The sequence below is a fragment of the Poecile atricapillus genome, chromosome 3 (assembly GCF_030490865.1).
Source record: "Poecile atricapillus isolate bPoeAtr1 chromosome 3, bPoeAtr1.hap1, whole genome shotgun sequence".
Classification (NCBI taxonomy): domain Eukaryota; kingdom Metazoa; phylum Chordata; class Aves; order Passeriformes; family Paridae; genus Poecile; species Poecile atricapillus.
The window spans coordinates 22,175,869-22,199,347 of record NC_081251.1 but is presented as its reverse complement, the minus strand read 5'-3'; the positions used below and the strand labels follow the sequence as shown (position 1 = coordinate 22,199,347).

The window sequence follows — 23,479 nt, the reverse complement described above, 5'->3', positions numbered from 1 at the left end:
CTAAAGTTTTTTCTATCATATTTTAAAAATAATCTATTTCTATGAAGCCATTATAGATGTTGTCATTGTATGTATGTGCAGCTGGATTTAATGAGTTTTAGCTGGGATTTGTTCCAAAAGTTTGCTCATTTCCTCTGTTCTTCACAAAAAGACTCCTGTTTATTTGCAGTGAATCATTTCCTCTTTTCCAAGTTTTAGATGAGTAGACACTAGAGTTACTGTTAATTTATTCCCTCTGCTATAATTACAAGACATTTCCCATGAGTAAGAATTCCTGCCTGAAAACTTAGAGCATTTGAACAGAACGGCCAATATCCTATTGTTCTTTACCCCAGCTTTCTGGCCTATGTTGGCCCCATGTTGAATGACAAATTATTATTTCTTATTTATTATCCCATTTAGAAATATTGGCTCAACCCTATCTGTTGGGAAACGGAGGCTGATAAGCAGTTTCTTAAGTCAGGTAGATGATCAGCATCTAGAAACCTAGGATTATTCAGTAATCCTTCTTGCAAACTCTGTCTTGCTGCAATTAAAATGTGAGATCTGTTAGGTGTGTCACTGTTGATTTGCTGTTTAATTTATGAAAACATTAACTATAACAGTCTAATTATAAAATTCAGCCTACATAAACATGAATATATTATTCTATTCCATATATCTAATACTCTTATGCAAAAGTACAATCTTATATAATATGTAATAGATATATACTCTATAAAATATATAGGATCATATAATAGCATGTAATAATATATAATATGGCATATAATATTGGACATGTCAAATAACTTGTGAAAGCCCCTGAGATCAAAGTTTGATCTCAACTTTCTCCTGACTGATTTTTTCCTTTTCTAAAACAATGAATTTTCAAGAAAAGTCTAGAATTACTTTGTAAAGATTTTAACAGTTAAAATGAAGAATGTGAGTTTTTCTCTATTCCTTTTATTATATTAAGGAACTGCTTACATTTCAATAAATTAAGATTGGTGCCCTCTAACCTACTTATATTTTATAACTCAAGATTAGCAGCAAATTGGGAACAGATTTCTTTTCAGTCGGCTAAACTGTTTCTAATGGATAAAAATATTAAGAAAGTTATTTCAGAATAAAATAAAATTGTTCCTTCAAAAGTTTTCTGTACATTAAAATCACCCTGCCAAAACTATGTACACATGATATGTGGGCAGAATTAGGGATGCACATAAAGAAAAGAATATTTGAATCAAAGATAGCTAAAGATGAATGCTATAAACCTATTTATTTCTATTCCTTCCACTTCCATAAAGTTTCTAGATGGGAAGAGTTGCTTAAAACAGGATGATGGAAGGAAGAAAAGATTTATGTGTTTCTTAATATTCAGTTCTTCACCACAGTGTAATGAGAAATTACTTTTCAGAAGTTTTGGACGTGATATCACTAGCCAGAATAACAGGTGATGTGTGCCTGTGGTTCACCTGTCAGTGTGTGAAGGAATCAACACAATTGAAGGGATTCTTTTAACTTTCAGTCCTGTCTGTGCCATACTGCTTTTTATAACTTTGTACAATGTTTTTTCCCTTTTTAATCCATCCTTTACATTCATGGTGACTTCATTCCTCTAAGGATGAGTATTTTAGAAAAGACTGTGAGATAATGAATGAATTTGCAAACACTTAAGTGATTGGTATGTGTTAAGTCAAAGTATCTTGCACTATAGAACACAGGGAGGGGAAAAAGTGTGTGTTCATGTTCTTTCTTCTGCTTTTCTTTCCCCTCTCCCAGAAAAAGGATAACCAGTCTCTTCTAACAAGGCACCTACAGAATACTTTTAAGTAGCAGCTGTATCATTCATGTCCCCACTGATTATAAGAGGGTGTACACATGGAGATCCTGAAGATATCTTTCCACAGATACTTGAAGTTAGAGTTCTTAAACTCACATGGAATTTCACCTTTAATCCCTGATTCTTATATGGAGTATAAATTGTGATTAATTATTCACTTGCTTGCTGATTGCAAAGTTTGTTTGTGTGCTTTTTATATATGCACAGCAGTCATCTTGCTGCAGGCACATATATTTGCATATCATCTCTTTTAAGTATTATTATTTATGTATTGTCTTTCAATAAAATAGTAAAAACCTGTCTCCTGCTACTGTCTAGCCATATTTAAGTCGCTTCTTAAATTTTCAATTTGTATGTGGGGACATTGTAGCTGAGACAGGGAGAACAAATTTTTTGAATAGGGTACATGGACACAAAGAACCTGGTTTGAAATAGGTGGGGAAGGGCGTCCGAATTTTATTTTTAACAGGATAAAATTACAGAAAATAATTATTTTCATTTTATGTTCAAAAGGCATTAACAACATGTCCTAACTTCTCTATTTTACATGTTTTGCAGGTTCAGATAAATTTTTTATATGTTGCTCATGTTAAGAATTGCTGAAGTTCCTATTAGAAAGTATTATCCATTGAATGACTGTCTCATCCATACAGTCAAAATTAATTGCCAATTGATTGCAAAGCTTTTGAGAAATTAAAAGTATATATCTCAGTTTCCAAAGGATACAAAGCAGTAGTTTCTGATACCTCACTCTAGCCACATTATCCAAACACGCTTCTTTCTATAGATTTTTCTCTCATTCTAATTAGGTAGAGATTTTTTAACTGGAAATTTTCCAGTACATTTTTCTTTTCCTACAGCTGTAGGTTTCAGGACAGAGTTGCACATAAATGGTTCCAAGAAAGAATGAAAACTGCAGAATGAGTATTTTTTGACATTTACATGCATTTAGAAATCCATTATATATTTTGAACATTAACTCAAGTATCCTTTCATACTTTTATTATTCTTTAGTAGTTCAAAAAGATTCTGTTAAGCACATAGGCAACATTTATGCACTTACATGACCTCTGATGTAGGCTTCTCTGAAAGAGTTCCTAGTGTTTCCAATGTTTTCATAGTACCTTTATAATAAAATATGTTAATATTTCCTTGTATACTGAAATAGGAGTTTTATATGCACTTATCCTTCTTCTTTTGAAGTCATCCTGAAATCTTTTATCACATCAATTCAAGAAGCTGAAGATAAGTTATATGTCGTTTGTGTGTTCTGTCTTCCAGAGCATGCAGAAAAGAGAACAGTGCCTTTTCACACTGGGCATGTGCAGAGACCACCCAGTCTATACTTACATTATAGTAATATGATTATTAGAGATTATTAAAGAGTATTTGGTGTCCCTTTGGTTTTTAATATATAAGATGCAAAACCCTTACTGCATTCAAAATAATTAACCCTTCATGGCTTGTCTGGTGTAATTTTCTTAGCAATTAATAGTATTTTTGTTGTAATAGTATTTACTCATCTTTAAAAAACAGTAATATTATCAGGAAATTATACGAGTATAAACTTATTCATCCAAGCCAGTATTATTGATACTGTTGATCTACACCTACATGCTATAGTTTTTGTGTTTTAAGTACCTGTTCATCTTTAGATTAGACAGGTAAAGTTTTGAAAATAACCCAGCTGACATTTCTTTTAAAATGTCTTTAAAGTTTTGTCTGGAGGCTTTCCATTTAGAGTTTACTACAAAGTAGCAGAGTTCACAGAAGTTACAGGACAGGTTCATGCTTTTGAATTTACAAGAAGAAATTCTTTTTTTGGTGGTTACAGTGTTCTGGGATCATATCTGAAGCCAAGGTTCCATGGTCTTAAAAGTTAATTGATGCAACATCAAGATGCCCAGCAGTGCAAATCTGATCTAAATCTGGCACAAACACATGATTGAATTTCGTAAAATTAATGAGTGCATACAGAAGAAAACTTGTATGCATTTTGTGCTTTTATGGCAGTTTTATATATGATTTGGCATAAAGTCATCATGGCATTGACAAACAATAATGAATTCAACATAGCTGTAAATAAAATTAAAAAGTCAAAAGCAGTTGAACAAATTTGCACCATGGGACCACAGTATTAAGTGCTATGATATTACATTTATTTTATTGTTATTTCCTCTTTTTTAAAATTGTCATCTTCCATCTCCATTAATGCAGTTTTAATTGACACAGTATGTTTTTTGCAAAACCTCAACAAAGATTACTAAGAAAGAAAAAAAAAAAGGAAGAAATAAGCCCTACAGCCTAATTTCTTGTCTTATATTCTTTTCACTAATAACAGTGTGCTTATTTGTTCTACTGAATCAGTCACAATGTAACATGTATCAACATGCCTTTGTGTAGGAGGTAAAATTTAGATGAGTACCATATCTCACAATTCAGAGTGTCTGTTGCTTTTGTCCATTCATAGATAGTGTTGAACTCAAGGTTAGAGTTTCAAGTTAGGGATCAAGTACCTAAAAGCTGCTAACGCACCTTTTAGGTGCTTACTTTTTCAGTGTCTGGCTTTACAAGGGTGATTGTTTAAAAATTAAACCTTAGGACTTCTTCTAGTAGGAAATTACTTGGTTTAGATTACTTATTTTTCATATAGCCACTGTAGGTTTACATGCAGTGTAAACACACACGTATGTATATATAGTAAGTAAACTGTATTCTTCCTTTCAAAATGAGTGAAGGGAAGTTTTGTAGATATCTCAGGATGTTGTCAACTTCTTTTATAAGTATAGTCTGCAATACAAAATCCCTGAAATTTTCCCTTGAAGATGCAAAACGAATCGCTCTTCTTTGTATTGATGACAGGCTTTGGAAGGTACAATCTTGAAGCTGGACAGAGAGTTGTGCTTCATGGATGAACATAGCATATTCCACCCGTTAATGGACAGAAACATTAGTCCAAAGAAAAAACATGAGTGCACATACAATGAACATCAAATCCTCACCTTCATTGCTTTGCTGCCCAGATTTACTTTTGTTATACTGTACTGCTTACTAATGTAGCTAGTACCACAGTGCCCATCATAATTAAACTGAGTTGAAAGAAGTTGTAATTAATAGTCTACATATATTTACAGATATGTCAATGATTTCTACCCTGAAAACTGATGTTTCTGTGAGAGAGTAAATCGCATTAAATAGTGCCAGGAGGTTACAGCCAATCATCAAGATGTATTCTGGCTGTTTTGGTTTTAATTTAGCATTTATGCATTGATTGTTCTGACAGTCCTATAATGAAACTCAAGAATAAGATAATTGGCAGCAATTTGCCAATACAATAATCTTTCTCAGCAGTAAGAATCTTGGCAGAATTTTGCTGATGCTGGCTTGCTGCAATGTCAGGTAAACCCGAGTACTGTGATTGTCTGAAACTCATGACCATATTCCTCCATTGTAAAAGTTCATGGCATCTACTTTAACAAAGTTCTTTTGAAACATTTCTACAATATTTCACAAAAATATGATCTTTTATGATAAATTACTCCAGATTTACAAAATAATCAGGAAAGAAAAGAATTAAAAGTTGTGTTTTGCATATGAGAGGAAGGGGAAGAAACTGGGGAAGAAGAGCACAGGGCAAGATACTGCTGTGTTTGCACATGATGGACAGCACCTACATGCATGTGAAATACTCCAGTTTTTAACAGGCTTACTGATAAACAGTGGTTGTCTTGCTGGTGGAGAAATGTGGTGAACATGGGGCTGCAAACAGTGTACTGTCATTTTTACAGTTTTTTCTAGAGTATTCAAAGTGTCATTTTAAGAATTTGGCATAAATTCCAGCAATTAGTTTGTTGGATGTTTTTGAAGGAATTATTCTTGAAATACAAAAAGTAATAATGATTTTTATTTTTCCACACTGATTGTTCAAATTAATTTTTTCCCCCAATTTTTTATTATGCAAACAAACCTGAAAATTAAGAGTACTGCTAAACTCTTAGTGAATGATCAATAACATAGATAGACATTAAAAATATAAATTTAAATCAAGGTGTTCTTTTTGATAAAAATGTTTGAATAATCTAAATAAACCAGGAAATACTGAAGGGTTTCATGTCTCAAGGATCCTTAAATTTAGGTTTTATATTTTTGCTTGCAGTTAGATATTTTTTATTTGCATATTATCTTTTAATTTATTGTATTTGAAATAGGAAATTAAATTCTGATACTTAACACAGTGCCTTGTTATGTTCTCTACAATCATCTTATCTAACACTTTACCCCAAATAAATATTTGATTTGGGTTTATAATCAACTGGCAGAAAAATCTTAACTCTCTTCTTGCTTCCAAGTCTTAAAAATCTTAAAAATAAGATTTAAAAAAAATTTTAAAAATCAGTATATTTCTGGAAGGGATGCCATGTTCTTTGACATATGTAGAGGCTGAGAAATTCCTGTATGTGCCACAGTGTACTCAGAGTTTTTTTTAACAAAGTTGTGTTTTCCTATTTATAATTTTCAGAGGTACTTCTTTGTTTAGAAATATAAAAATGCAGTACAGTGAGTAACTGTAGTGTGTGAGGCTCTTGAAGAAATAGGCAATTTACCTTGGGACAGACAGGTGAAAAACTATATTCACAGGCAAAAACAACAACAACAACAAAAAAGGTGAAATAGCTTATGTTTGTAGATACTGAAAGATATAAGTGACTTACAATGATGATCTGAATGATTAATAAGGCAAAATAAAAATATATTTTCTGTTCCTCAGTCTTGGTTCAAGTAAGATTAGACAAAGTGCAAGCAGGCTATGGTAGGTGCTCAGGCAGGCTGTGGTAGGCTTCCCTCAAACTTTTAAAGCTTGTGATATGATCTCTTTAGCTCTTTACATCTATCATGTATGTTTACACCATATGCAAAACTGAATGCTAACTGGAATACAAGAAATTATACCAAGTCAGAACAACATTTTTATCCCACTTATACCTTCGTTAGTGAAGTTGGCTGTATAGCAGACTAGGAAGGCTGGTTCATTCAAAAGTTCATTTCATTTCACCCTAATTTCCCTGTTGGACTTATAAAAGATACTACCTCTCCCTGACAACCTTGTCTTCTTTATGTGGTACAAGGTACTGGAGAATGAATCTCTCTAATGGTGTTATGGAAAGTTTTTTTCATGAGGCACAAGTAAATTCTTTAATCTTTAATTCTTTAATCTTTAATTCTTTAATCAAGGGAGTTTCATCTGTCAATCACATACCACTGCATTTGATAACCAAATGTTGCATCTAATAAAGAATGAGAAGGTGTCTAAGAGCAGTGTCAAAGAAGTAGTTTTACACTGGCTCATGCTGTCAAATCAGCATTAAAATATTAAGCTATCTATCAGTTTACATTTTCAGGGTTTTACGTAAATATCTCTGTATGTTTAATAAGGAGATTAAAATAATGAAATATAGTTACGTCATGTGAAGTTTAGCTCATCTGAATGATCAGATTGTCTTGATTCTTTATAGTGTGTGAAGAGAAATAGATTTTTTTAGAATTGTCCAGTCCATCCAATCTACCTTTTTTTTCCTTAGGATGAGATTAATCATACTTCGTAAGATGCTTTAACTCTAAAAGACAGAAAACTGTTTAGATGTGAGTGTTGATATAATCATTGCTGAGTGCCAGTTAAAATGATTGACACTCCTTTTTTTTTTCTTTTTTTTTTTCCCAAAAACAAATTGCAAGGATGTGCAAATATTCAGAGAGAAACAATCTTTTAGTAAAGCAATAATGAAAAATTTCTACAATTCTTTTGTACTTTGTGTGATTATAGACAACTCCATCTGATAAAAAGAATACAGCTTTGCTAGTAAACTAAATATTTTCAGGGCATGAGTATGGGGAAGTGATTCTTTAGACTGACAAAATGTTAGAGTAAATGCTAACATGCCTCTATCTTGCTGCCTTTTGTCTAGGACTTTCCCAAACAATCTCAGGCCTAATATAGTAGACATATAGCTCAATTCCCTGGAAGGGACTTATAAACAGCCATGCACTTTTAAAGGATAATTGAATTTAAGACTTCATGACTGTGGTCAGACTATTCTTATTGTTCCTGGGGCCTCATGTTTCTGTAGATATTAGGACAGAGAGAAATGCAGTATCTATGTGATAGAACAGCATTCAGTTCTGGCCTACTATAAAAAGAAAGAGCATGGGCTCAGTTAAAATAAAAGGTAAAAAAATAAATGTCTGCAGGAGCTGATTGAGCTGACTGATGTGAACACCTGTTGATTTAAGGGGTAGACTGGTTTCTAGATATATATATTTTTCTACTGACAATTGAAGTGGCCTAGACTAGTTCAAACTTAGCTTTCTAACTTTCAGAATCCTGAGTTATAACAGGTAAATCCTGACCTTTGTACCCAATTAATGAACAGAGAAAACAAAGGATTTGTGTTTCCAGCAGTGTCAGTTGATGGATATCTTTAGCATCTCTACAGGAAGAAAAGCTCCACAGACTCCTTGCAGTTTTTTCAACTGTGATTGATCTCACTTCCAGAAGAAAGGCAACAAGAAAAATATGATACCAACTCTAGCTTGTGTATTTGTAAAATAATTAAAGGTTGCCTGTAGATATGTTATTTACTACTTAGTGAAGGACTTCACAGAATCATTAAATGGTTTGCGCTTGAAGGGGCCTTAAAGATCATCTCGTTCCAACCCTCTTGCGATGGTGTGAAAGCCTGGAAGGATTGCTGGCTTGAAACATTCAGGGGTGTGTGTGGGTGTGTCGATATGTGTGTGGCAAGGGGCAGCTCGGGTCTTGCTCTGGTGAGGTGATGAGCTGCCCTTACACCCCACCCTTCCCCCCAGCCTGTATCCCAGCCTGCAGTGGCTGCCAGTCCCTGGCACACTGGAGGAAATGCTCCACACCTGCCCCTGGAGCCCCTAACCCAGCTCCTATGTGGCCAAATGACTGCAATCCCCAGCTGGGGAAGCACCCAGGAAAAGCCAGAGGGTACTTAAAAGCAAGACACAAGGCAAGCACACCACCTCCTCTTGGAATGTCTATCAGCTGAACACCACTGGAACCAGGAGTGATGGCTATGTTTGTTCTTTTCTACCTGTCTGCCTTTTGTGTCTCTCTCTTTCTCTCCTAATTACCTCATCTTGGGATTTTGAGTAATGTTTTGAGAAACTTAAAATCGATCAGGTTTGGAGTTTGCTAAGTTGAATGGGCCAAGTTAATGCTTTGAGAAGTGTTTGTTTGATATTGATTGAATGCTGCACGAAGCCTTTTGCCAAAGTTCTCTGATTTTCCAAAGGTGCTGGTCAAAGCTTTTTATTGTTATTCTGATCTTTTGGGTATCTTGTTAGTATTTCTCCCATGCATCTAACTCAGAGTACATGAACAACTGTAAGCCCTTTTAAAAGTCTTAGAGATCAAATTTCTTGGGGCCTTACACGTCGGCAAGGATATCTTTCACTAGAACAGGCAGGTCAAAACCACATCCAGCATGGCCTTGAACACTTCTAGGGAGGTGATATCCACAGCTTCCCTGGGCAACCTCGTGTAGAGAATGCACTGAAATCAGAAAACTGAAGACCAACAGCCTGATTTAAAACCACTTAAATAAGCTGTTCAGTAAAACAAGGACAGCAAAATGGAAATGATTCGTAAAGTCAGAATTACTTCTTTGGTTTGGGGACATGGCAGTAATGAAGAAGAATCTGCAAGGAAGAAGAATTAAGGAAGATAAATTTGGAACCGGTCTTTATATTATTCCAAGAACAGGAACTGAAGCTAAAGAAATGATAAAGAATGCATCTTTACATATTAGCAATGCTGTATGAGGACAATGAGCAGAGTAATGCATAAAATGCAGAAAGAGCTGTAGGTGCTCAGAGCAGATCTGCTCATCTCATGCTACTTCACGCCAGAACCAAAATCAATATTTCCTTCTCAGCGAATAAAAAAGAGTGAAACACAGAAGTGGTATAAATTAATTAATATCTCACCAATCTGTTTTAGAAGAATATCGATAAGATGCTTTCTTCAATAAGCAAATGTCATAATCAAATATCAAGTCAATAATTAGTTCCTAGTCTTTCAGTTTCTGATTTACCTAAATTATATACCATTTATCTTTGGTCACTGTGCACACATCTAATGTCATTGAATCATGAGAATATAATTTGCATCAGAATCAGATTTGTTACCACTATATTTTATTTGGTCTTTATATCTCCATGTCTTTTTTTCCTTCTTTCCCCATTTCTGTTTGCAGGTTTTGACCTAGTAAAGTGTGAAGATCCTGGCATACCAAATTATGGCTACAAGATACGTGATGAAGGACATTTTATAGACACTGTCATTTTATACAGCTGTAATCCTGGCTATACAATGCATGGTAGTAGTATTATGACCTGCTTAAGTGGAGATCGAAGAGTTTGGGACAAACCTTTGCCTACTTGCATAGGTAATATGGATTGTTACAACATTCTGGTATGATTGAGCCAGTGTTTCAAGAAAAATACCGAAATATTGTGTCTTTCTTTACCTCATGAGATGATAATGGTGCAAAGATATTTTAAATTTCAAGTAAAGATTGAATGTGGACATGGAAGTATAACTTCTCTGAAATAGGCGGCTTGCTATTAATGGTTATAAAACTACCGTAAAACACTTTTTTTCTATAGAGCAGCCTTTGATGAAGGACTACTACTTTGGTTCTGATGAAGCCCTGGGTCACTGAGTCTGATATACTGTCACAGGCAATCATATTGTCTAAACACTTCATAAATTAAGAAAGCCTCATTGTAAAACAAATAATGTTGTAGGCTTTTTTTCTCATATTTTTTCATCAGATATTATTTCAGCATTTTATTTCTATAAACTTTATTTCTAATTTTCATCCCATGTTACTGGATTTTTTTTATCCGTGTGCTCTGCAGTCCTTGTTGCTGTGCTAAGATACACCATCTTTCAAAGCCTTGAGGTAGATCTTTTCTGGAAATATCACATTTTCAAATGCCTAAAATTTAGTTCCATTACAACCAATGTAAATGCTAAATAGAGAATTATTAGCCAACATGCAGAATAACTGAGCCCCAGTATAGCTGTTATCCCCTGTACCTTTACTAGGCACTTTGCATCCTCTAGTTTTGCTTTCCAGTCCAGCAATTGCCAACAACTTCCTGACTTCAGTTTTCACATGGAGCTCCCATGAGTCTTTCCTTCTATGTGTCTTCTGATACTTGTTTTTTTCCTCTGCTGCCTGCTTCTGGCAGGTCACAAATGGCTTTCAGCACTCACCTCACCTACAGGGTCTTTGCTTGTTGCCTTTTTCCCATTTTGGCGGCTACATTCTCCATTCCAGAACCCGCTTCCTGCTGAAGACATTCACAAACCTGTCTACAAAAGAGAAAGCTCCCTTCCTTTCAAACATTCAGCTTAAGCTGAAAGTAAGTGCCAGAAAAACATCAGTGAACAGCATTATGGCTGTCTTAGTAGAGGTTATTTTCCCCACTTGATTCTAGAATTTTATCTGTAGGTTTCATTCTACATATATAAGAGGTCAAAACAATGATACAGTTTTGATTTAAACACTTTTTCAGGCTCTTTATGCATTCAAGTCCTCATGCCCTTCAGTTTAATTGGTTAGCTTCCTTTTCCTCTAAGTTTGCCCTTTTGTAGGGAAGACCCATAATTAGTCCTACCTTTGCCTATTTCCCCATGTAATTTAAATGAAGTCATTTCTCTAAGGTCATTTTCTGCAATAGTTTTTTGTGCCTATTTCACTACCAACTAAGAGTTAGAATCAACACTAAAATACTTGTTGGTTTCAAGTCTATTAGGTGAATAATACCAACCACCTACCTGTTTCCTCTTCTTCGTACAATGATTTGTCTCCTAATCTATATGTGGGATGCTAAAATCACAAACATATAGCAATTAAAATAACAGCAATTAAAAAAAAAAAAAATCCTGTGTATTTCAATTCCTCCTGACCTGGACGAAGCTAGGAACCCTGGATCAAGCAAATCTAAAGAAAATTGCCATCTTTGCTCCAGTAGCACATCTTTCATGATCGTTCTCCAAAATACTTTTGATTAATATGTATGTTTTTTCACTCAGACTTTACTTAGATTATTACTGTATTCCTACCATGTAATGCCCTTCTAGTCACATATTTCCACCTGTATATCCAGTTTCCTTCATACCAATATACTTTTAAGGTTCTATATTTCAGTCAAGATACCCGCTTAATCTTTTTTCCTCTTTTTTTTTTTATCTTTGTACTTTGATTTTGTACCTTGCATTAATAGATTTGGTTTCTGTATTTTATTTCCAATCTTTTGAAATAATTTGTGCCAAAATTTCTTGAGAATCTTATTTCATCTCTTATTTCTAATCTATTTTCCCTCAATCAATAGAATAATCAGCTTTCTTTTGGTATCCTGAGTGATATTTCAGTCTTACTTTCTGCCTGCTCAACCAAAAGGTATTTTTCTATGTGCTTTTATCTCTCTCTCTATATATTTTAATTACTGTCCTTGTTCCTCTCCTTAAAATAAAATTTTGGAATTGCATCAGTTCTTCATAAACTACCTCTTCTTATTTCTAGTTTAAATCTCTTCTGGACCGTTGATTAGTTTCCCAAGAAGTCAAATGTTCACTGTTCTCCCTTAAAATCTTCTAAAAGTGTTTCCTTCTAAACAATCTTTTACAGTTTGTTATCTTCATTAAATTATGGGGGGTTTTTACTGTTCTGTGCACAGGAAAGCTTACAAAGAAGACCCCTGAAAACTCAGGTATATATCTGCGCATTATTTCGGTCTTGCTTCCCTGCCTTTTCAGACTTACAAAATCTATTCTTCCACCAGTTTTATCTTATGTTATCACAGTTTTATCTTTTTCTCCTCTGATTTGAATGACTTATTTTTCTTCCTTTTTCTGAAGTTGTCATGAAATTCTAAACATCACTTTGTTTCTTAGAAACGTTTTCTTAAAATCTTTGTGTGTGGAGATGTATTATTTTTGCTCATAGACTAGATCGGCATTTGGTATTTGCTGTTCTCTTTAGTGAAATTTACATTCATTATTGTATTCACTAGCCTTCAGTCTCATTGACAAAAAAAATCAAGCCTATACATAGACATATTCCACACATTTGCACTTACTAATTTTAGTAATAAACTGTTATACTAGTTTCAGCATTCATTCTCATTTTTTCTATGTTCTAAAACTTAATGAAGAAAGCAAAGGAATTCTTTTGATTCCTCCTCGAGGAGTTTCCAGAAATGTTTAAGTCACTACTTCTAGTTATAGTATATTGTTGTATATTCTTTGAGGTGCTGATTTTACAGTGTGTTCATTTCTGGAGATTGGAACATAAAGTTTTTGAATTGTTTTTATAATAACTTCTGGAAATTTACTTTCAATCTACTCATAAAATAGATTAAATATATATATATATATATATATGAAATACATAATGCATCATCCCAAATTTTATTATGTATTCTTTTCCTAAATGAGCCTTTTCAGAATTTTAAATCAAGTATGTCAATTAGTTCACTGAGTTAAATTTAGTTCTTTGATAAATACAGTACTGTATCAGTAATTTCTTATCTGTAGTTATCTACCACAAAATCACAATAGTGATTATTGCAATCCAAACATTTTTTATAATAGAAATTTATTGAAATCCTAGAAGTGGGTTACATTTGAAGAAATTTTGTACTAAAGTTGCTTCCTGCTGTGTTCTGTATACAGAATGTAATGTTTTGAGTGATCAAACCAGCAGGATAAATAAGTAAATGTCACCTTATTTCCTCTATGGTAATTTTCCCTCATGGTAGCAGCTTGGTTGTGAGCAGTGACTTGGTGGCATGTACAAAGATTAATATTTGTTAGGAGTACTGCTGATTATTTGGTCCATTTGGTCCAACTGCCATGTTTTTTTCATCATCTCTGTCTTATTACGCTTGCTATACAGCTGTGCTTGAATAAATCCCCATGGTAGGTTTTTTAACAATACTACTTGTAAGGCAACACTATAAATGGAGTAGAAATTCAAGTACATCACTTAACTGAAGAATTACTGACCCTTTTTAGTTCAGTGGCAGATGCCTGTTACACAGTTCTCTTTCATCAGGGTGTATCTTTTCACTGTCCAGCATGATGCTCTAAACACGCAACATAAGAATAATTTGATTATGGATGCTTAATGTTGCTGTTGTTCTCTCCACAAAAATAACATTGATAGTAAAAATGTTTTAAACCAGATGCCATGTACTATCAAATTGTAGCTTTCTGATTTACCCTCTTGCTTTGCAAGCATATGGAATTTAAATTTTTAAATACCAAAGGAAATTGCTAGTCAATACTTACTGCTTTTTGGTGTAATTAAACCTGGAGTTATATAGAAGTTACTTGAAAACATTACACTAAAATAATTTTGACATTACAGCGAAACAGACAGCTATTTTAATTAAAAAATTCAATGCTCCAAAGTTTGAATTCAAACACTCATTGTTAGAAAAGCTAAGCATGTTAGATGGGAAATTTCTGAAACATTTTTGCTGTCTTGCTAATGCTAAAATTGTGCTTTTTTAGTCCCAGTACATATTGAACGAGTCTGGTCAGTTGATTAACAGAGTTATAGGATTATGCTTTATTTCTTTATAACAATGTAGGAATGAGATCATTGTGTTCATTTTTAACTTATGTACATGTCTTGGTTTGTATGTATGTGCAATACTTCAGAAGTATTAGGTCATTCTGTTAACTTTTTAGAAAACACACAGATGTGAAATGGATGGAAAATGGAAGTGCCAATTACTATGGTGTCATTAGAAATTTAATCCTTATTTTGCAGCTGAGTGTGGTGGTCAAATTCATGCTGCTACATCGGGGCGTATTTTGTCCCCTGGTTACCCAGCACCATATGACAACAATCTCCATTGCACTTGGATTATTGAAGCAGATCCAGGAAAGACAATAAGGTACATGCTTAATTTCAATGTCTGTGGTAAGCTTCAGTATTTTATAAATTTTTTGTCATTCTCATATTTTTCTACACAAGCTGCTGGTTTTCACTGGCATAGTCAAGGTATCCTTCTATAAGGTGTTGCATCAGTTTTCCAAGGTTGCCTGCCTGTTCAGGTGTAAAGTCCCTGGATGTGGGACAAGATAAGCAGCATTCAAGGCTCATTGGAGTATCACCTCACTCTAAAGTTGTCTTTTGCACCAGGACAGCACCAGATTCCACAAACCCCAGAATATGTTTCAGTGTTAATTAGTAGTGTTAAACAGCTTACATAAGGGTAAAGAAGAACCTCAGGAATCCACATAATGAAAGAATTCCCATGAATCACAGGTAGGAAAAGAATGTTGCATTCCCTCATCCTCCCCACAAGATAGCTCTGCCAGCACACCAAGGCCATCAGTGCCTGGGCAAAGCACAGGCCCATTACTTGAATTAACATATTCCCAAATTCAGCAAAATGAAGAGTTAATCAGTGAAACCAACAAACTCCGTGACCTGCACAGGAACATGACCCCTATTTGATACTATAGCTATAGAACCTTCATACAAAACTTCTGTCATATCAAGACCCACATTGGGCTCTGAAAATGTCTGTGGGGGGTTGCATTGTCCTTCCTCAGCAGGATGGGGGAGGGAAAAAATAACGTTGACAAAACCCCTTGTGAGTCAAAATAAACTCAGTATAATAAAACAAAAACAAAGGTCCATGCATGGAAGCAGAGGGAAAAAAAGAGATTTATTCTCTATTGCCTATTGGTAGGTGATAGCCAGCCACCTCTTCAGGCCTTCAGAATGTGTTGCTCTGGAAGACAAAAATAATCACAGAATATTCTGATTTGAAAGCAATATAATTAAATGACGAATTATTCAGTGGGAGGTTTTTTCTCCCTTTTTTTGTAATCCTGTTTCACTAAGCCAAATTTACTCCATCATGGGTTTTTTCAATGCATCATTTTTGTTTAAATTACAATTTTCAAATTAATGATTTCCAGTTAACGACTTATAAGATGAAAAAATGTCAATGCACAAGTACTTGAAACAAAAAAAGGATACATTTTGATATTTACCTATTAGAGTTCTTCAGTATTAAGAAGGTAAACATTCAGGACTTGGAGACAATGCACGTATTTAGATTTATAAGATAACATTCCTGAACATCTTAGTAAATACAATTCCTCACCTGAAGATACACACAGATTATTGTATTATAGTAAAAGTTTTATATTTTATGAATTTTAGCAAAAAGCCAATCTATAATATTTTTCTTTTTTGTGTAGGAAAGGAAATGCCATGCTGACAGGACCTCTTGTGCTATGTGTTCTACTGTCTAGTAGCTGCTACATTTTTTCAGTTGCATATAATTCAAGCAAAACAGCATTCTTGCTATCTTCATTTGAATAAAAAGAGGAAATCTTTGATCAAATCATAATTTGCACACCTTAAAATATTCATCATAAAAATAAGATAATTTATATACTTATAAATTAGGTCTTGAGGACTTATGCCCCGTAATGGCATTTTCTGTCATTCAGACATTTGTGAAACAGAACTGCATGACTTTTACAAGACCAGCTTGTTCAACAGTAAAAGTTAATAACTCTGCAGGACCAGAAGGTCTTCAGTCCTAAACAGCATCTTAAAACTACAATTTGGGAATGATTGCTTGGATTTTCATGTAATTGTCTTTAACAAGTAATGCACAGTACTTTTACTTTTTCTTTGCAGTTTGCATTTTATTGTTTTTGATACTGAGGTTGCTCATGACATCTTGAAGGTATGGGATGGGTCTGTTGAGAGCAGCATACTTCTCAAAGAGTGGAGTGGCTCGGCTCTTCCAGAGGATATTCACAGCACTTTCAACTCACTAACATTACAATTTGACAGTGATTTCTTCATCAGCAAGTCAGGCTTCTCCATCCAGTTTTCAAGTATGTAAATATTTTTCTTCTCAAATATAATAATTTCATACCCTATTCATATTCATTGTTCCTACACTTATTAACTCTTTCTCAAGTCTTTTGCAACTTCCTCAGTCTTTAGAAGAAAAGAGATTATATTATTTTAATTATGTTAGATGTTTATGCAAATGGCTACAACTAGGGAGAATTTTTGGATTTACATTGATGGTTTTAGGTTTTTTATTCCCGGTTTTCCACAACAACCACATACCTAGCTTTATCTAATTAGCAATACTTAACAAGTTAAATAGGGTCTGCACATACAAACTTTTCTTCTGCACCATATTTTAAATATTCCCACCAGTGTTACCTCACAATGTATTATTTAATGTTTATGGTTTATGTTGGTTGACTTATTTTTTTCTCAAAACATTGTCTGCATGGTGCATGATTACTGAAATGCATTTAAAAATTTTCTGTTAAACTGATCAAATTGATCTTTAGGTATAAAGTGAAAACTTCTCTTTTCACAGAGAAATTATGATCAATATTGTTCAGTATTTTAAAACTGGGTATGTGGAGCTTTTCTGTGTTATTTTGAACTAAAGACTGAGGATAGGACACAGGACACTGTCTTTGATTCAGTCATTACCACCTTATATGTATAAATATAATGTATTATTTCTCATCAAGACATAGGAAAATTATGAATTAATGTGTGTGAGTAGAAGTATTGTTCTCCATAGATTACATCATTCAGAAGTAAAGGGTTCTAATCAACTTTCAGTCATTATTATTTGTATGAAGATGTAAACTTCTTTTTCTAGTCTCTAAGTCTCTAATGCATTTCAGATTTACCTATTTACTTCATTTCCCTGTCTTTTTCTGAAAGTTGTATCTGCCTCCCCCAAAACACTCTTTCATAAGCCAAAAAAAAAAAACTAGTTAAAAGTATGTACAGTGAATTAAAGACGAAGAGCAAAATAAATGTTCCTAAAGTTTCTCACCAGTGTGCTATATAATATGCTGCTATTCATTGTTTTTTGAAAAAAAAAAAAAAAAAAGTTTTACATTTGTGGAAATAAAGGGGTTTTTTTTCTTGTCAGGACTAGAAAATACATCTAAGGTTGTATTATATGAAAATAACTTTATGCACAGATTTTTAAAGGACAGAAATGTTTTAGCAGTTTGGTTTACTAATACATTCCTTAAACTTCAGTGGCGCTATGAGCAAGTAGAAGACAATTTAATGCTTTAAGAGAGAATAACTGATTTTCCCATCCTAGGATAATATCTGATGGATGCACTGAGTGATCATGCTGACCATTGCAGAGTATATTTTACTGGAATTAATTTGAATTAGTGATGAAAAGCTGAGAGCTCAAGTATAGGGAAAATAGTTTCATGTACTGTGTTTGACAAGTGGAATGTGTTACTGTTTTTTAATTGTAAGGAGTAAAAAATAACATTTAAAGAATATGTTAATGTTTAGTTATTTAATTTAAAAATCAGACTAGTTTATTTAAGCTTCTTGAGGCATGAGCAGAGCACTGTTGCCTTGACCTGTAAAGGATTTAAAGTAATCAATCTATGGCTAAGTGGGAATCTTTACATGCTTTAGTATTCATCATGTGTTCAAAGTGCCAGACAGTTTGTAGCAAAGCTGCACAGAATATTGATGTTTCAGTACTTTAGTAGCTTGTAACTCTCTAATTAAGATTTCTGAATTGCTGAAATGTTTTCTTTTTCTGGCAATTGCAGAAGATGTAGACATTTTGTTACAAGTTCCATGAAGGTAATTGGTGAAGTTTTTTGTCTTTGTGTCATGTGACAGATTTTCAAGTGTTGCATCCATTTATGAGTATTTAATTTAACTCTTAATTATAATTGAAGAAGTAAATTTCAGGTTCAGAAGTGCACAGAATTGGAAAACCTTCAGTAAAACGGCTTCTGTATTGGATTATGCAATTAGGATGAGTGAACAGCCCTTTATGGGATCAAATAGAGGATATGCATTTCAGAGTATCAGGTCAAATGAGCAACTTAAAGACAAAACATTAAAGCACTAATTTTCACCTGGAAAATTTGTTTCACTGTACTGTGAACGTGCTAATTAGTCTTTATACTTTGCACTCCAGAGCGTCATAAATGCGTCTGACTAAAAAAGAGGTGCTGTGAGAAGGTAACTTAAGGTAGATCAGAAAATATCACCTATAAATTACTTACTGTTGATTGTAAATGTAATTAGAGGTATTTTAATGAAAAAAGTATAATTAACTGAATCTTGCAAAATGTTTGAACATTAAAGTACCCTGTCTTGCCTACTAAGCTCAGCATGTAGAACATGAGGACATGAACTGACAAGAGTGATTATGTTAATTGTAATCAGTCTAATGCTTTTCATTAAAACCTAATTACCATTTAGTTGTGCATAAAAGGACAAAAAATGAAGTTCAGTTTACAAAACTGATCTTTACTCTGGGGGTTAAATTTATTTAAGCTATGCATTACAAGTCAGTGATGTCCACCAACTCTTTCTGGCAAAAGGGTATAAGGAAGATTTGGCATTTGGCTTCTTTATTGCAAAGAACAAGGCAACAGAAACTTATGAATGAAGTTAACCATTAAAAAGTGCTACCTAATCTAGCTTAATTCTGTCCTACATATCTAAGATAAACAGGATAAATTTCCATCAAAAGTTGTCTTTTTCTTCTGATCAGCTACAGGTCTAGATATTCTAATAGTAATTTTCAAACTTTTGAATATTTAAGGGCAGGTGAAATGAATGCTATCTTTCTTTTCATAGGTATCTAGTTTCCTTTGAGATTCCATAAAGTATCCTGGCTAGTTTCCACCTGCCACTGCAGAAGGTCACAGAACCATAGTTTTTTTTCTCCTACCTTCCAGTCTTGTGCTAATACCTTGGATATGATAAGGCATCTGAAATGAGACTAGTCACCTATGTTGATGCAGATCAATCTTTCCCTGAATGTTAAATCTCCATCTACTCTAGACTTCTGAAAGCACTTGGATCCCATGCTAATGTGTATATCGCTTTTATTGACCTGAAGTTTGAGTTTTTATTTCTAGCTGTATAATATTTTTACTTTGTATTTAGGAAAAACAGTAGAGGTGACAGATGATAGGAGCAGCAATGGAAGTTTCTAGTCATATTGTCATTATTACAGGCTCTGATAGCTTTAGTTTAAAAATACCTAATATTAATTGTAGCCTTAGAGTCAATCCTTTTTCTGTTCAGCTAAATTCTCAGCTGTTATAACTTAAGAGAACTGCATCCTTTTCTTCAGCTAAAAGAGTTTATAGTTCTTTAGGTGGTTTTACAGATTTTGGTCCATAAGTCAAATAATACACCAAAGAATTTTATTCACACTCTTAAAATTAAAACAAAACAAAACAAAACTTGAAGATATCTAGCTTTTCTAGAGTCAGACCTATCTATGATAATTTTCTATGCCTATCTCTGGTTCTACAGTACTGTAAATTTCTCTTAGTTATAGTATTGTGTAAGCATCCACTTTAATTAAAAATGTGCCTATCTCTCCTTCCATAGAAGCAAAGATGTGATCTTTTGTTTTGGTAGTATAAAACAACTGTCAAGATGTTAATAAAGTAGCAAAGCATTTTTTCTCAATTTATTGTATTGTTTCTGTCTTATTAAAAGAACTTTGGATGCTCATATTATTAAAAGCAGAGATACAAAACCAAGGCTTTTGTATAGTTGGTTTAGTCCAATTTTAATTTTTCTCTTGTTTGCTTGTTCTCTCAATATTTTTAAATTTTGCTCTTGAAGTATATGCAGAGATAAGCAATGATGACTAAAGGTGCCTAAGTCTTTAACAACAGAAGTCACCAATTATGATTATAAAAGTAAGCAACTTACACCCATTGTAATTATAGCAATTATTTGGAAATTATTCTGTCAGATGCTGACATCACTGTTGAGAACTTCCTTCCTCTGGCAAAAGCTTAACTATCAGCTGTTTGGTTTTTCCTAATGGCACTGGGCTTTATGTCACAAACCTGTTTAAACAATGATTTCTGCTTTTGTCTAGCTTTTCAATTCCTTTGATAATTTGTCTTCAGCAACTTTTGCAGTAACTGTGTCACCTATATTGAACTGAGTACTGCTGTCTTGAAAATTGTTCCTTTACTGTTGAAATATCTTTTAATCACTTGCCTAATGGCCTAAATTGTCACATTTAAGTAGTATAAGTATTGCCATGACAGAATCTTCATTGCTAGAATTCATCATGCAATTGTTCCAGGTTGATTCACAATTAAATTTTTGGGGAAAGGAGCTAGCACAAAAAATATTTTTAAAGAAATTTACAATGCATAATGCATAATCAACTATCTGCCTTGCCTTACTTAGCTAAATAAATTTTGAGTTCAATAAAAATGAAATCCATAAAGGCATCCCTTGTTAAAACAAAAATAAAAGGACACAAGACATAAGAATTCAGCACTTTTCAAGTCTGTAACCTAATAATTTCACAGTTCAGTGGCTTTTGCTGTCTGATAAACGTTGCATTTCATGGTCACAATAACATGGTGATGAAAACATGGTAATGAAACAGTCACTGCACTCCTATCTATCATCTAATCCATGGCCTGGGGAAGGCATCTTCAGCCTCATGCAGGGTAGCAGATCTTCATTTGGTTCCTGTGGAACTAAGCAAATATGAATCTTGTAGGTTACTTTGGTAGTTATCTCTAAACTTATGAGCTTTTGTGCTCCAAACATTAATAAAGAACTGCACTGGCATTTGGGTTTCTTTTTTCTTTACATTCCTGGACAACAAATGACATTTAAATACATTGTTGATGCTAATTTGCACAGTACTTAATCTGCACATTTACAATTTATGTGAGTTATTTCTTGGAGAGCGAACATTCTTTGATGTTTCACAATGTTACTCTGAAATCACTGCAAATCCATGTATGCCACAGCTTTGATATGCATAATTCTTTTTCAAGCTTATTATTATGCAAACATAATGCACTAAACAGGAGAAGCTTGTTCAGTTTAAAAGCCTGGAAAAGTCTATATTGTTTTATATCCATGTGGACTAGAAATAAAATGGTGTCTGTAGCACAGCCCTACAGCAAATGGCTTATGTGATTGCAATCACAGACATAGTGAAAATTATAGGGATGATTTTATTTCCTTGAGTTGCAAGAGAATATAAACTGAAAATTATGTAAAAGATAAATTAGACAAACATCTACCATTTTTCTTCCAGGTCTACAGGCATGCAAACAGACAATGTCATATTCTCAAAAGCAGTCTTCTTTTGATTTTCAGTTCAAATTTTTAATCAATTTTGAAATAAATTTGAGGACCAAATACAAAATAAAATCTAAAATAAGACTGTGAAAGATTATTTTATTAGTCAGGGAGGCTTAACACAGTGGCTGTCTACATATGGAGGTCTGAAAACTCCTTGGCAATCTGGTGGTTTTCCCAGCTGTCTGTTCTTCTGGAACCTACTTCTGAATTTCATCTTTAATGAACACAGAAGCTTGTTCCATCTGAGCAGATGAGACAGTAAGAGATGGGAAATCTGCACAGAGAATTACTGTATAACTCACTCAGTATCATCTAAGCTTAAGGCCTAGAGCACATATGCAAGAGCTGAGAAGCAGCAATTACTTATTTTCCAGCTTAGTGGCATTCGCATCTCATCTCCTGGCTATGCCATTTTAGGAATCAAATTTTTCCTCAGTAATTTTTTTAAAGTCCAACTATGTAATTTAGTTTGATTTTGCATCCTTCAGCCTAAAAAGTAGTTATTGCTTTCCTTGCTTTATAGTGTGTATGTTGTACTTGCTAAATGTTATAAAAGAGCAGTGACAGAAAGCTGGTGATTTTTAATTTCCGGATTACTTATAAATGCATATGACCTCTATACCCTTCAAATATTTGCAAAATACCAAATGAAGAAATATCAGAATTGTAATTGTCATGCAGTTACAAAATCTCTTGGGATTCTTGAGAAGTAAAACAACTTGGAAAGGAGGCAAGTTGAAAAGTTGACAGTTTGTCTAAATGTTCACTTTACTAGATGACACATCAGTGCTTAAATGTTTGGTGTCCAATTTAATTAGGATCAAGTGTTATTTGGCACAATAAAAAGGTTGTTGGATTCAAATACATAAAAGGAATTTTTGTAAATTTGTAAATGTTCTGAGGCTGCAAGACCAAAACTGTAAAGAACATTTTGGTGTTTAATAAATACCAGTGATAATTTTTAAAATTTAGAACTTTGTATATGAGAAATAGAGATTAGATTAACAGTGAAATTAATATTAGAAGGCATCGGTCCTTTCTAATTACTTGACACAGTTAAAATGGGAAAAGTGTTATTTGCTGAGATATTAAGTACCATAACCTTTTAAGAAAAAAATTAATCTATTCAGAGATATGTTAAGAAAAGGATAGCAATTCATGACAGAAATAGGCTTGTGCTCATTTATTTGGAAGAACTGCAAGTCTTTAACAGATATGCACTGCAGCAATCCATTGTTCAGAGATTTTGTTGTCTGTCAAATCAGGAAAATCTTCTCTGAGGTTGTGTCCACGCTTTCATTCCCTTGTGGCCAAACATACTTTTAGTAAACTGAACTACGATGGGGTGTCACATAAATTGTCAGAGTGGTGCCTGGGGAATCCTTACACAGTACTCATT

General features: G+C 33.7%; 1 protein-coding gene across 1 annotated transcript in view; it reads left to right on the top strand.

The window, feature by feature from the left end:
- The window catches only part of CSMD1 (CUB and Sushi multiple domains 1), a 1,087,660-nt gene that overhangs the window by 894,786 nt on the left and 169,395 nt on the right, over nt 1–23,479 (top strand). Inside the window, exons 24-26 of the mRNA XM_058836707.1 lie at nt 10,105–10,296; nt 14,701–14,827; nt 16,597–16,799. Coding sequence (XP_058692690.1) covers nt 10,105–10,296; nt 14,701–14,827; nt 16,597–16,799 — 522 coding nt within the window. The remainder of the gene's footprint in view (nt 1–10,104; nt 10,297–14,700; nt 14,828–16,596; nt 16,800–23,479) is intronic.